General features: G+C 41.7%; 1 protein-coding gene across 3 annotated transcripts in view; it reads right to left on the bottom strand.

Annotated features, from left to right (window-relative positions):
* STK39 (serine/threonine kinase 39) overlaps positions 1–14,611 on the bottom strand; it is a 319,217-nt gene that overhangs the window by 213,947 nt on the left and 90,659 nt on the right. For all 3 annotated transcript variants that reach the window (XR_009740264.1, XM_061436130.1, XM_061436142.1), the window contains exon 5: positions 13,566–13,621. Coding sequence is in view for 2 of the 3 variants with exons in the window: in XM_061436130.1 (XP_061292114.1) it covers positions 13,566–13,621 (56 nt within the window). In the remaining variant the exon portion in view is untranslated. The remainder of the gene's footprint in view (positions 1–13,565; positions 13,622–14,611) is intronic.

Raw genomic sequence — 14,611 nt, 5'->3', positions numbered from 1 at the left:
CTGATTAAACTTAACAAGCTTTTGCACAGCAAAGGAAACTATAAGCAAAGTGAAAACCCTCAGAATAGGAAAAAATAATAGCAAGTGAAACAACTGACAAAGGATTAATTTCCAAAATACACAAGCAGCTCATACAACTCAATACCAGAAAAACAAACAACCCAACCGAAAAGTGGGAAAAAGACCTAAACAGACATTTCTCCAAAGAAGATACAGATGGCTAACAAACACATGAAAAGATGCTCAACATCGCTCATCATTAGAGAAATGCAAATCAAAACTACAATGAGGTATTACCTCACACTGGTCAGAGTGGCCCTCATCAAAAAGTCCACAAACAATAAATGCTGAGAGGATGTGGAGAAAAGGGAATGCTCTTGCATTGTTCATGGGAATGTAAATTGATACAGCAACTATGAAAGACAATATGAAGATTTCTTAAAAAACTAGGAATAAAACCACCATATGACCCAGCAATCCCACTCCTAGGCATATACCCTGAAGAAACCAGAATTGAAAGAGACACACTTTCACTGTTCACTGCAGCACTGTTTACAATAGCCAGAACATGGAAGCAACCCAGATGCCCATCAACAGGTGAATGGATAAAGAAGTTGTGGTACATATACACAATGGAATATTACTCAGCCATAAAAAGGAATGCATTTGAGTCAGTTCTAATGAGGTGGATGAACCTAGAACCTATTAAACAGAGTGAAGTGAGTCAGAAAGAGAAAGATAAATACCATACTCTAATGTGTATATACAGAATCTAGAAAAATGGTACTGAAGAATTTATTTACAGGGCAGTGATGGAGAAACAGACACAGAAAACAGACCTATGGACATGGGGAGAGGGGAGGAGAGGGTGAGATGTATGGAAAGAGTAACATGGAAACTTACATTACCATATGTAAAATAGACAGCCAATGGGAATTTGCTATATGGCTCAGGAACCTCAAACAGGGGCTCTGTATCAACCTAGTGGGGTGGGATGGGGAGGGAGATGGGAGGGAGGTTTGAAAGGGAGGGAATACATGTATACCTATGGCTGATTCATGTTAAGGTTTGACAGAAAACAGCAAAATTCTGTAAAGCAATTATCCTTCAATAAAAAATTAATTAATTAAAAAAAAAATCTGTCAACTAACCGCCTCAGAGGCACTGAGCCCAAACACCTAATGTTCACCTTTTAACAGGAAAGGACCTTGATTGTTAGAAGAAATGGAGGCTCTGGGAAACAAAAATAATCAATGAAAAAACTAAAAATGAGCCAGCAAAAAACTGAGTTGAACTGCTCTGCTCTCAGTCTAAAAACTCTGAAGAGGGTGTGGAGAAAAAGGGAGATGCCTAACACTGCTGGTGGGAATTAAGCTGGTATAGCCACTAGGGAGAACAGTGTGGGGATTCCTTAAAATACAGAGTTATTATATGATCCTGCAATCTTACTCCTAGGCATATATCCAGAGAAAACCATAACTTAAAAAAATACATGTGGGCTTCCCTCATGGCTCAGTGGGAATCCACCTGCTGATGCAGGAGACACAGGTTTGATCCCTGATCCGGGAAAATCCCACATGCCACAGAGCACCTAAGCCTGTGCACCACAACTATTGAGCCCGTGTTCTAGAACCCACAAGCCAACTACTGAGTCCCACATGCCCAGAGCCTGTGCTTGGAAACAAGAGAAGCCACCACAAGGAGAGGTTCATGCAGCACAACTAGAGAGGAGCCCCTACTCTCCGTGACCAGAGAAAAGCTCATGCGGCAAAGAAGACCCAGTATAGCCAAAAATAAAAATAAATAAATAATTTAAAAAGATACACGCACCCCAACATTCACTGCAGCACTGTTTACAACAGCCAAGACGTGGAAGCAACCTAAACGTTCATCAGCAGATAGACAAAGAAGACGTGGTACATGCATACAGTGAAATATTACTCAGTCATAAAAAAGAATGAAATAAAGCCATCTGCAGCAACACGGATGGACCTGGAGATTATTACACTAAGTGAAATAAGTCAGAGAAAGACAAATAGCATATGATATGTGGAATCTAAAAAAAAACAAATTGTTACAAATGAAAAGAAATAGGCCCACAGACAGAAAACAAACTTATGGTTACCAAAGGGGAAAGGGAGAAGGAAATAAAGGAGAAGTTTAGAATTAACGTACATATATTACTATACTGGGCTTCCCTGATGGCTCAGATGGTAAAGAATCTGCCTGCAATGTGTGAAACCTGGGTTCAAACCCTGGGTTGGGAAGATCCCCTGGAGGAGGGCATGGCAACCCACTCTAGTATTCTTGCCTGGAGAATTCCCATGAACAAAGGAGCCTGGCAGGCACAGTCCATGGGGTCGCAAAGAGTCAAACACGACTAAGCACAGCACATCATCATCATTACTATACATAAAACAGATAACCAACAAGGACCTAGTGTATAACACAGGGAACTATGCTCAATACCATGTAATAACCTAAGGGAAAAGAATCTGAAATAAATATATATATATATATATATATATATATATATATATAAAACTGAGTCACTCTGCTGTATTTATGAAACTAACACAGCAATGTAAATCAACTATACTTCAATTAAAAGTTTAAAACTTTTTAAAAACTATTTTTTTTCTAGACCTCAGTAAGCCTGCAGTAATACATAAAAATTTAATAAGGACAGTGCAGACCTTTAGCAGGAAGAAAGGAAGGGATGAAGAGAGAGGGAGGGAGTGAGAAGGGTCCTCCTACATGCTTTCCTGAAGTTCAACCCCAGCCCGGTCCCCCTGCAGCCGAACGTGCACAGCTGAGGAAAAATTCCAGTAGGAGCACAGAGCAAAGCGGTTCTCCCCTACTGTGTTCAGCCAGTAAGATTTCCTTAGACTGTTGCTCAAATAACTGCTAGCAGCTGTTAAAGGATGAGACGCTGCTCAAAGTCTCCCCAAGTACTTCTCCCGGATGGTATACAGACAGAAAGGAAAACTAAGTTCCCAGAACTCATTGTATACGTGGTTCACACTAGAGAGTTCACCAAATGGTACCATCTGTCAAGATCATGAAATTCAGGAAGTCACATGAATTTGTCGCCTTTATTTACTTAACCCCCCTAAAAATGAATAAATGAGAGTTTTGGCATAATTTGCTAAACCATAATTCACATAACTATCAACTTCCTGAAACTCAAAACATATTTTGGTTCACTATAAAACAATTTATACCCCTCTGAAAGATTTTCATTTGCCCTGTACTCTATTTTCATAATGTGCCCCATGTCTCTCAATTCATGTTATAGCTCTACTCTTTCTTGATTTAATTACTCATTTCATTGCTAGCTGGCTAAGGCAGAGCTCGTCTAAAATCAGAGCTGAAAAATGCTTGTTAGCAAACTATCTCAGCCTTAAAAAATAGGCATTATATATAGTATACATGCCTAAATATTTTAAATATCTTCACCTTCCTCTCTGTCAAGCTGATATATTCTTGCTTGTTTGAACTTTCAGCTGTGACTCACATGTGCAACCCATCACTGAGCGGTGCTTATGTGTGCAAAGCCAGCCGAGACAGCTCAGATCACATTGGCCAAAAGTTCATCAACATCTGCCACATGCCAGGCACTGCTGGGTGTTACTGAGATGAGCACCATGGCGTTTCTACCGCTGGTAAGCATATCGTCTGTAGGGAAAAAGGGGACGTAGAAACTCGACTTCACTATCCCATAACAGGTAATCTAGCCGGAGTGTATTAAGAACACATTCAAACTATGAAGCTAAGGTGCTTAATGTGGCGAGGATGTGGGTGGTAGAGGAAAGGCTGGGAAGGGCTTTCTCAAGAAAAGAATGCCCCAGATTGAGTCAGGAAGGAGAAGAAGTGAGCCAGGTAAAGAAGGGGGATCACAAAGAAGAGAAAGCACTGGCAGACAAGGCTGGAAAATCAGTCTTCATATGCCACATTTAGGGAGCTGGGGCTTTATTCCCTCAGCAACAGTTTTAGACTTTATGCCAGGAAATCAAGTGGTCAGATCTGTACTGTGGATTCTTCTCTCTGATGACACTGAGGAAGTTGATGGAAAGAAGAATAAAAGGAGAGCAAAATGTTAGAGCAGGATGTCACAGGCTGCCTTCAGCCTCGCCTTCCCAGCCACATCCCTGTGATCTTGCTGCTGCTGCTAAGTCACTTCAGTCATGTCTAACTCTGTGCGACCCCATAGACAGCAGCCCACCAGGCTTCCCCATGCCTGGGATTCTCCAGGCAAGAACACTGGAGTGGGTTGCCATTTCCTTCTCCCCCTGTGATCTTCAGTTCAGTTCAGTCGCTCAATCATGTCCGATTCTTTGCAACCCCATGAATTGCAGCATGCCAGGCCTCCCTGTCCATCACCAACTCCCGGAGTTCACCCAAACTCATGTCCATAGCGTCATTGATGCCATCCAGCCATCTCATCCTCTGTCGTCCCCTTCTCCTCCTGCCCCCAATCCCTCCCAGCATCGGGGTCTTTTCCAATGAGTCAACTCTTCACATGAGGTGGCCAAAGTATTGGAATTTCAGCCTCAGCATCAGTCCTTCCAAAGAACACCCAGGACTGGTCTCCTTTAGGATGGACTAGTTGGATCTCCTTGCAGTCCAAGGGACTCTCAAGAGTCTTCTCCAACACCACAGTTCAAAAGCATCAATTCTTCGGCACTCAGCTTGCTTCACAGTCCAACTCTCACATCCATACATGACCACTGGAAAAACCACAGCCTTGACTAGACGGACCTTTGTTGGCAAAGTAATGTCTCTGCTTTTGAATATGCTATCTAGGTTGGTCATAACTTTCCTTCCAAGGAGTAAGTGTCTTTTAATTTCAGGGCTGCAATCACCATCTGCAGTGATTTTTGAGCCCCCAAAAATAAAGTCTGACACTATTTCCCCATCTATTTCCCATGAAGTGATGGGACCAGATGCCATGATCTTCGTTTTCTGAATGTTGAGCTTTAAGCCAACTTTTTCACTCTCCTCTTTCACTTTCATCAACAGGCTTTTTAGTTCCTCTTCACTTTCTGCCATAGGGTTATTGATCTTAGGATGCCTTAAATAATTAAAGGTGTCCCCTATTTCAATAGGAAAGCAATATGAGCTAACTAATTCTAACATGGAATGTGTGTTAACTCCTTTAGCCCTCTGGTATTTTCCCATTACACAGAAGTGGAAACTGAGACGCAGGGAGGTTAAATGACTACAGGGCCAGGATTGAAGCCACAGCAGTCAGGTGCCAGAGCCCACCCTCTAAATCAAAGCACCCATGAACACAGTGACATCATCATTTCCTCATTCAGATGCCTTGTGGACTTCAGAACTCTCTCATATGAATCAGGGCTACATCTGGTGCACCGAGGGAGCCCAAACCAGCTTGCCTGAAGCAGCAGCTTCTCTTCGCTATAACATGAGAAACACTCCTCTCTCGCACCGAAGTACACCTCATCAGTGCCAAAGAACACAGAGAGAACACACAGGAATCCAGCAGCTACGGGTATAAAACTCCACCACCTTGCACACCTTTTTCTGGGTCCCTGAGAATAATACCTGAGTACTGGGAACAAGTTAAGTCTAGTCGCAAGTTGTCCTGGAGGAAGTTTTTAGTCATAGGGTTTTCAGTGTTCAAGGAGCTGACTAAAGCTGAAAATGTATTTCCATGGTTAACTAAGGGAAATAATCTCCCTCCCAACAAGCAGAGATGCTACCCAAAGTGACACCATTGTGCCTTAGACAGTGAGACACCCAAGGCGTAAGCTTGATTTGTACAGGCTAAGATACTCTGAGACAGATGGGAGGATAACTTTCTAAAGTTCTAGGCTGCCTTAGTTAACTGGGTTCCAGGTTCAATCTCTGACATGAAAAACTAGGGATGGGAAATTCACACTCACTCATGCACACCTAAAAGGCACGAACCTGAGATCTCCCAAGATCTCCCTTACACACGCAGTCCTATGTCTCTGGAAAGCCCTTCAGAAATGAACCATTTTTAAATCAACATTCTTCATGTTTAAGAGTGGTCGATATTTTTTAAAAAGCCTAACATAAATATACTTGTAGTGACCACCCCCAAAGGGACCTGTTTTATATGAATTTCAGTTTTAGAATAGCATCTCATTAATTCCAGATGAACAGGCTCAGTCACTTTCCAGACAAGGCACTAAGCCCTTCCTGACATTACATGACAGAGATCAAATGGGAAAATAAAATGCTAGGCCGTGGGAAGAACATGACATTCAAATAACCACTCCTTCTATCACATTGTAGCAAAGACTATTATACTCACTAAGGCATCCTCTCCAAGTTTATTACCAGGAAGACAGACAGACAGACAGACAGACACACACACACACACACACACAGGTTTTCTGAGCACAGAAAATACACTAAGAAGTAAAGCATTTTCTATTAAACCCAGAGTAGGCCATACTCAGGTTTTAATTCACTACATGAAACCTGAAGTTTTCTAGTCTGAAAAGAGTGTGGCGTCACTACCATGAGTAATTCTGCACCAAATGACACTTAAGGTGATGGCTTCTCCCATTCCCTGAAACCTCACCAGTGATGCTGTGAGCAAGGAGGGAAAAGGTGCTGAATATGTTTCCCAGCCCCAAACAGAATCAATTTACGCCAAGAGGGAGAAGCACTAGCGATCGCTGTTGGTCTTCCACCCAAAACAGAGATCATTCAAATCCAGGTTTAGGGTTCTCTTCCCAGAAATCCCACAGTTAGGGGGTCACAGGCTTGGAAGCCAGACTGCCCAAATCTGAAGCCTGACCCTACCACTTATTCCACATGTAATCTGGGCCACTTACTTCCCCTCTCTATCTTAGCAGCTGGCGGGTAAAGTGAGCATAACGAGAGCATCGGCCCATGGGGCTCTACTACAGCCTACCCACTTTGTGAGGCTGAGTCAGCGCACTCAGCACATGGAACCAGGCCTGGCACACAGGAAACACTTGACAAGATCAGGTGCTGATTTTACAGCCACACTCACTGAAAATACATGGAATTCCCATGGAATTGCTACTGTTGGAAATGGAGCCAAGCATTCCAGCCTTAGTCACCACACGTGTTGGCTGCATCTTAGGCAAGAGTTTCTAGTGATCTGAACCTGGCCCCTTCATTTTCCCTTTTCTAATAAAAAAAGGTTTTGAGAAAGGAAATATATATATATATATATTTTTTTTTATATATGTATATACACATAGAATATGTGACTTTTTAAATAAAAATGTTATGTTTCTATTAAAAAGCAGAAAAAACTCTTTTAAAAAATATTCATAATACTCTCAAGGTAAACAAACACAGCATTCAAAGAAGTATATGCAAACCTCTCCCAGTTTAACTTGTATTGCAGAAAACAGAGACTAGGGAGCTTAAAGACATGAAGGGAAGAGAGTACAAACACTCTTAAGTACAAGAAGTAGATTATTTGTCCAAAAAGTGAAGAGGAACTAAAGAGCCTCTTGATGAAAGTGAAAGAGGAGAGTGAAAAAGTTGACTTAAAGCTCAACATTCAGAAAACCAAGATCATGGCATCTGGTCCCATCACTTCATGGCAAACAGATGGGGAAACAGTGGAAACAGTGGCATGCTTTTATTTTGGGGGGCTCCAAAGTCACTGCAGATGGTGACTGCAGCCATGAAGTTAAAAGACATTTACTCCTTGGAAGGAAAGTTATGACCAACCTAGATAGCATATTCAAAAGCAGAGACATTACTTTGCCAACAAAGGTCCATGTAGTCAAGACTATGGTTTTTCCAGTGGTCATGTATGGATGTGAGAGTTGGACTGTGAAGAAGGCTGAGCGCTGAAGAATTAATGCTTTTGAACTGTGGTGTTGAGAAGACTCTTGAGAGTCCCTTGGACTGCAAGGAGATTCAACCAGTCCATTCTAAAGGAGACCAGTCCTGGGTGGTCTTTGGAAGGAATGATGCTGAGGCTGAAACTCCAATACCTTGGCCACCTCATGCGAAGAGTTGACTCATTGGAAAAGACCCTGATGCTGGGAGGGATTGGGGGCAGGAGGAGAAGGGGACGACAGAGGGCGAGATGGCTAGATGGCATCACCAACTCCATGGACATGAGTTTGAGTGAACTCCAGGAGATGGTGATGGACAGGGAGGCCTGGCGTGCTGCAATTCATGGGGTCACAAAGACTCGGACATGACTGAGAGGCTGAAATGAACTGAACAGCAACAAAGAGACAGTCTAGCTCTGCTGCTGCTGAGTCTTCTTCAGCTTTGCCACACTCTTGCCCTACCCTGCCCACACAAGGTACCAGCAAAAGACCTGAGGACCCCTGGCCCAAGTTTGCTCAGACAGCAAGCCACTGCCTGACTGAGAGTGTCAAAATCCTGTACCCGGCGAGAGCAGCAGCAGCGAGCTTTTCCAAGGAATCACTGCATGTTTTTCTTTTAAAGGCAATAATCTTGAGAGTTAAAATAAAAAATTTAATTTGAAATACTGTATAAACTCAATGTTATGCTCAAGTCAGAGGATATGAAGAACATTAAACGTGAATTCTAGAAAGCTATAGCTGAGCTGCAGAGATGGAGACAGTGTACACTCACATGCCTGATAACCCACCACAGCTCATGAAGATTCATACTTCATCACCACACGAGCCACGAAGACGCACATACAACGACACCCAGAAAAGCTGGGGGGAAAGCCCAGACTGACTGTCTACAAATTCCTCACCATGTGCTGGGCACCGTCCTAAGCACTATAGACACGGATCCATTTAACCTCATGATAGCCCAAGTGGGGGCTTCCTGCAAGTGCCCTTCCAAATGCAGCAGTCCCTGCCACACATCTGCTGGGTTACACTCAACACCGCCACCTGCAGTGAGGGAAAAAAAAAACCCAGTCCTGAGAGGGAGAGGAAAAGTCGGGAAATCTTACCTCAGGGGATCTCAACTGAGAAAAAAAGAAAAAGGGCAATGTGCTCCCTGGGGCCCAGAGCACGAGCTGGGGTCATTAGTCTGACAGGAACACCGGGACAGAATGACTGGCAGAGAACCAGGTGGCACAGAAGCCAGGGGCTGACGCCCCTCAGCATTTCAAAAGCAGTTCGCTGCCACCTTGACTCTCTCAGTGAGAAATGATGGTTTCATCACAAAACAGAAAAAATTCGTTGTACTTTTTAATTAGCTTACAGCAAAAGTAATAACAAGTTAGCTTCCAAGTGCCATAATTAATAAGCACTTCCTTTTTATAACTCATAAAGCCCCTCAGAGCTGAACCTCTTGCAAGACAAATTTGAGGTACATATGATCTTCAGGCAGTGGAAGGGCTGGTAGGTGCAAGTCTGTCAGTAGGAGTTACAGTAGTAACAGCAACAAGATTAGCAGTGGCAGCTGCTGATATTTCCTGCGTGCCAATCATGTGCCAGCAGCTGTTGGAAGATCACTGGATACAAAGAGTCTCATCTGATTTCAGGAAAAAAAGATGAAGAGGGCTTCCCTGGTAGTTCAGCGGTAAAGAATCCATTTGCCAGTGCAGGAGACACGAGTTCGATCCCTGATCCAGGAAGATTCCACTCAGAGCAACTAAGCCCATGCACCACAACTACTGAGCCTGTGCTCTGCTGCTGCTGCTGCTGCTGCTAAGTCGCTTCAGTCGTGTCCGACTCTGTGCGACCCCATGGACGGCAGCCCACCAGGCTCCCCGGTCCCTGGGATTCTCCAGGCAAGACAGCCTGTGCTGTAGAGCCCAGGGAACAGCAACTACTGAAGCCCAAGTGCCTACAGTCTGTGCTCCACAACGCGAAGCCACTGCAATGAGAAGCCTGCACATCTCAACTACAGACTAGCCTCTTCTCTCTGCAGCTAGAGAAAAGCCCTTGCAGCAGTGAAGACCCACCAAGCCAATACATAAATACATATATATAAAATTTTAAAAGTCTAGAAAATGAACTTGTTTAAAAAAAAAAAAAGATGAAGTGGCTTATACCTGTATCTCCCTTTAAAGAAACTGAGTCTTTAAGATATTGAGCATGAGAATTGACCAAGGTCCCAGAGCTTGAGAATTGACCTGGGAATTTCAACCAAGTGCAAGTTCCTCAGTCATGTCCGACTCTTTGTGACCCCATGGACTGTAGCTTGCCAGGCTCCTCTGTCCATGGAATTCTCCAGGCAAGAATAGTGGAGTGGGTAGCCATTCCCTTCTCAAGAGGATCTTCCCAACCCAGGGATTAAACTCATGTCTCACACATTGCAGGCAGATTCTTTACTGTCTGGGCCACTAGGGAAGCCCAAGAATACTGAAGTGGGTAGCCTAGTCCTTCCCCAGGGGATCTTCCCAACCCAGAAATTAAACCCAGGTCTCCTGCATTGCAGGCAGATTCTTTACCAGCTGAGCTACTAGGCAAGCCCTCAACCAAGCTAGCTGATCTCAGAGATCCTCTTCTTAACAACTAGACTATCTGATGCTGGAAGGTTCGAAGCTTTTGTTCACACATTTTTTTTCAGTTGTTTAGTTGAAGTCTTTTCTTCATAATGCCCCTAGCCTGTGTGATAAAGGCCACTCTCTAAAGGAAGGACAAGATGTGCATATAGAAACCACTGACTTGGCTCAAGAACAAAAGTCAGCATCAATAACGATAAGAGTCTCCAAAGCAGGGAGGGGAATGAGAGATGAATTGAGAACTGGCCAAAGACTGCTGAGTACTGAAGCCAGGTGATGCATACCAGAGGATTCTTCCTACTCTTCTCAACTTTGGGATACGTTTGATAACTTTCACAATGGCTTCTAAAATGGCTTTGATTTATTGACAGTTCATTAAGTTTGTGGAGTCCTTTCATTTGTTTTACTAGGTCATATATTGACATGGTTCAAAATTCAGAATGTTTTAAAAGGTATATACTCTACCACCCCCACTGCCATTATACTTCTAATACTTCTTTGCACAAATATACAGAGATATTCTTATTTCTATTTCTTTCACAAAAGGTGGCATATTATATACATAGTATTTCACCTTGTGTTAACTTAACCACGTAACCCGGTGATTTTCCCCCATTGGTGTACAGAGAACTTCTCATTCTCCATCGGTGGGTCTTCCATAGTATAGATATACCATAAACTTACTTAACCAGGACACCTCAGCTGTTCCTAATCTTTTGCTACCACAATAAATAAGCCTATACTGTCTTTTTACTGTCGATTGCCCATTTTGAGAGTCACACTAACCATTTCTCACATTTATTTACTTACTGCCAAAACAGTAAGCAGGGGTGGATCCAGGTTTCACGGGGCATAAAGTTTAGACAATTTGAAAGATCCTCTTTAAAACAGAAAATACAAAATCATGAGTACAAAATGATATATAAATGTGTGTATTTCTTTTAAATTAAAAATTCTTATCAATTCACTGGAGTCTTAAAGATTAAGGTCCTTTCTTCCAGAATCTTTTTAGACAACTTAACAAAAAATGTTTATACAGAAATACCTCCCCATTTTGCAAACTGACATCTCTGGGTGGAGACACCTAGAATACTCTGTAACTTTCCAAAACCTACTGTATTGCACTTATAGGGGCTTGAATCCTACCATTTAGTAGCTGCACAGGAAGTCCCTGTCTTTGAGAAAGACAGGCAATATCATCATGGTCTCACAGATGTGGAAACTGAGGCTTAGAGATGCTGTGATTTGCCCCAGGTTGTACAGTGGTATTAAATCAGGCCTGCTTGATTCCAAAGCCTTTGTGCTTGACTGACACACTGCGTGCCTTCCCGGTGGTCTTAAACTCGACTAAATTAATCTTTTCAAAAGAGAAGACTAATAAAAGATAACATCGCCATTATTACTTCCCTAAGGAAGAAACATCTGATCTCAAACAAATCCACAGTTTCCCTTTTATATTTTCAAAACATCTTTCTTTAAAAAAAAAAAAAAAAAAAAACTTGGTAATAGTCTCTGTAAGTGTATCTAACTAAACGCAGAGCCTAAGGTCAGCATCATGCTCACTGTATAGCTGGGACATCACCTGACTGGTCCTCTGGTACCCAGAGAAGGGGCACAATGAATCAAAGAGATGACTCAATGCTCATCCTTTGTGTTGGGGGTGTGTGTGTTTTCTGCTGACCTCTCACATTTTGAATAATATCCCCAGATCCTCAGATCTGTCTAGAAACAAGAGTGGGACCAAGGACTGCCATCAATTTCATTCTAATAACTAGATATGCAAAGACTTTAAACCTATCCTAGAAGGTAAGACTCTTCCCATCCAACTCAAATAGAAGCAGATCAGACTAACTAAATGTTTTCAACATTTTTTCAATAACACAAGCCAGATCGGTGACTGATTGTCACCACGGATATTGCTAGGATGTGCTGCTAGTGACATGTCATGCCTGGAAGCCAGAAGGCAGAACATCCTGTAATGACACAGACAGTCTAGTACAGAGAGGGGACTGTGGAGCCAAAAATGCCCAAAGTGCTGCTGGTTGAGAGGATTGCTGAGACAGCCCTTCACAGAAGGGGGATAAAACAAGAGTGGATATGCACATGGCTACATTTTATCCCAGGCCTTTCAAGTTATTCTAGGAGCATTAACAAAATGAGAGGTTCTGCATGGAGAAGGCTCCTGTCAATGCTCTCATTTGATCTTTACTACACTGCCAGGCCCCATCAACTGTCAAGAATCGAAATGAAGGGTCAAATTTGAGAGTAAAATAAGCCCTAGGTTTCAAGAATTCACAAATCTTTCAGCCATCGCTTGAGAAATAAAGGGCTTAAAATTAATGTGTACAGTGTTTTAAACTTTCAAACTCATTCAAAAAAACTTTCCAAAGTGCTTCTTGCATTTATATAAATACCACCATTATTCAATCTGGAAGGTAGAAAATAAAATTAAAATTGTCCTTTATTAAAAGGCTGTGTTCTAAAACAGCAATTTATAGGAAGATCTAACAAAGATCTATCAAAACAATAGGAAAACATGTTATACCTCAGATCCAAACATTCAATAATAAGGCAGCCCAAATACTGGGGGGACCTACAATGGAATTCTACTCAGCCACTCAAAAGAATGAAAGAATGTTGCCATTTTTAACAACATGGGTGGACCCGGAGGGCATTACAATAAACGGGAAATAAGTCAGAGAAAGACAACATCTGTATGGTATCACTTGTATGCAGAATCTAAAAAATAAAACAAGCTAGTGAATATAACTGAAGAGAAGCAGACTTACAGAGAGAGCAAACTAGTGGTTACCAATAAGGAGAGGGAAGTAGGGAGGGGCGGTGTAAGAGGCACAAACCACCATGCACAAAACAAGCTACAAGGACATCTATCCAACACAGGGAACGTAGCCAGAATTTTATAATAACTACAAATGGAATACTAACTTTTAAAACTGTGGAGCAGTACACTGTATGTCTGCAACTTACATAATATTATACATCAACTATACATCAAGTAAAAAAAGAAAAAAGACTACATGCATTATTCATTTCTTAGGAAGGACTCTACATTCTTTGAAGTTGTAACACGTCCATAAACAAGCAGAGAATGCTTTATCTTTGTCAGCTTTACCTGCTATTTGTACTGAACCATCTTCACCCAGAAGAATATTACCAGCTTTCAAATCCCTATTAGGAAAAAGACAGAATTTAATGCTAGAGTACAGACAATATATTGCATTAATTCACTCAGGGAGATTTTAAAACATATCATATAATTTAGCTGTTTAACATAATTATTATTTTACAAATATAATATTTGTAAAACAAATTTAAAAAGTTACAAGGGCACACTGTGATTTTATAGTTTGCTCCTGAAGGATGGTTAGGGTTTTATATTATAACACTTAGTTTTTGTGATACTATTATCCAGATTTAATTAAAACAGTGAGTAGATACTTTATGTTACAGAATTAGAGACTGTCCACATACTCACAATACTATTATTTTATCAAGAATTAAAGCCCAGTCTATGTAAAACTGCTTTACTTCAACTTAAATTTGTCTGTGGTACAATTTCAAATCAAACCCATCAGACTCTTAGACAATGGATTTGATCAGTCTCTTCTCTGGGGAGATCCTGATTACAAATACTAATTATAATAGTCTATATTTCTTCACTATATAAAAGTTGTGCTCAGTAGCCTTAACACTTAAGAAAAATGACAATTTACAAGTTTGATTTCTAAAGTAATATTTTTCTAATCATTAAAAGACATAGTAAATATCATAAACCATATAGTTCACTCATGGTTCAAGGCCGGGGAATTACAAATATTAGTATTATGGTTAATGGTGGTTTACTTGCAACTATTTCTAAGAGCCCAAGTAACACTAACCCATTTGAAACATCAAGTGCTCGCATTCTATGCTATTTCGCTGTGTAAAGAATTAGCACTGTATGTCACAGAAGAGATGAAATTAGTGCCTCTCCTCCTCTCCCACCACCATGTCAAAAATAATTAACATATTACATGTTTGGAACACTCTTGCCTGCGTTATAAAGCTAGAGATGCCGACCTAAGTTAGAAATGAGGCTTCCTAGGTGGCTCAGTGGTAAAGAATCGGAGACTCAGCAAGCATGGGTTCAACCCCTGGGTTGGGAAGATCCCCTGGAGA

This window comes from Bos javanicus, chromosome 2 (assembly GCF_032452875.1).
Source record: "Bos javanicus breed banteng chromosome 2, ARS-OSU_banteng_1.0, whole genome shotgun sequence".
In the NCBI taxonomy this organism is placed as follows: Eukaryota; Metazoa; Chordata; class Mammalia; order Artiodactyla; family Bovidae; genus Bos; species Bos javanicus.
Note: the sequence above shows the minus strand (reverse complement) of the source record. Positions and strands in the feature narration are given on the sequence as shown.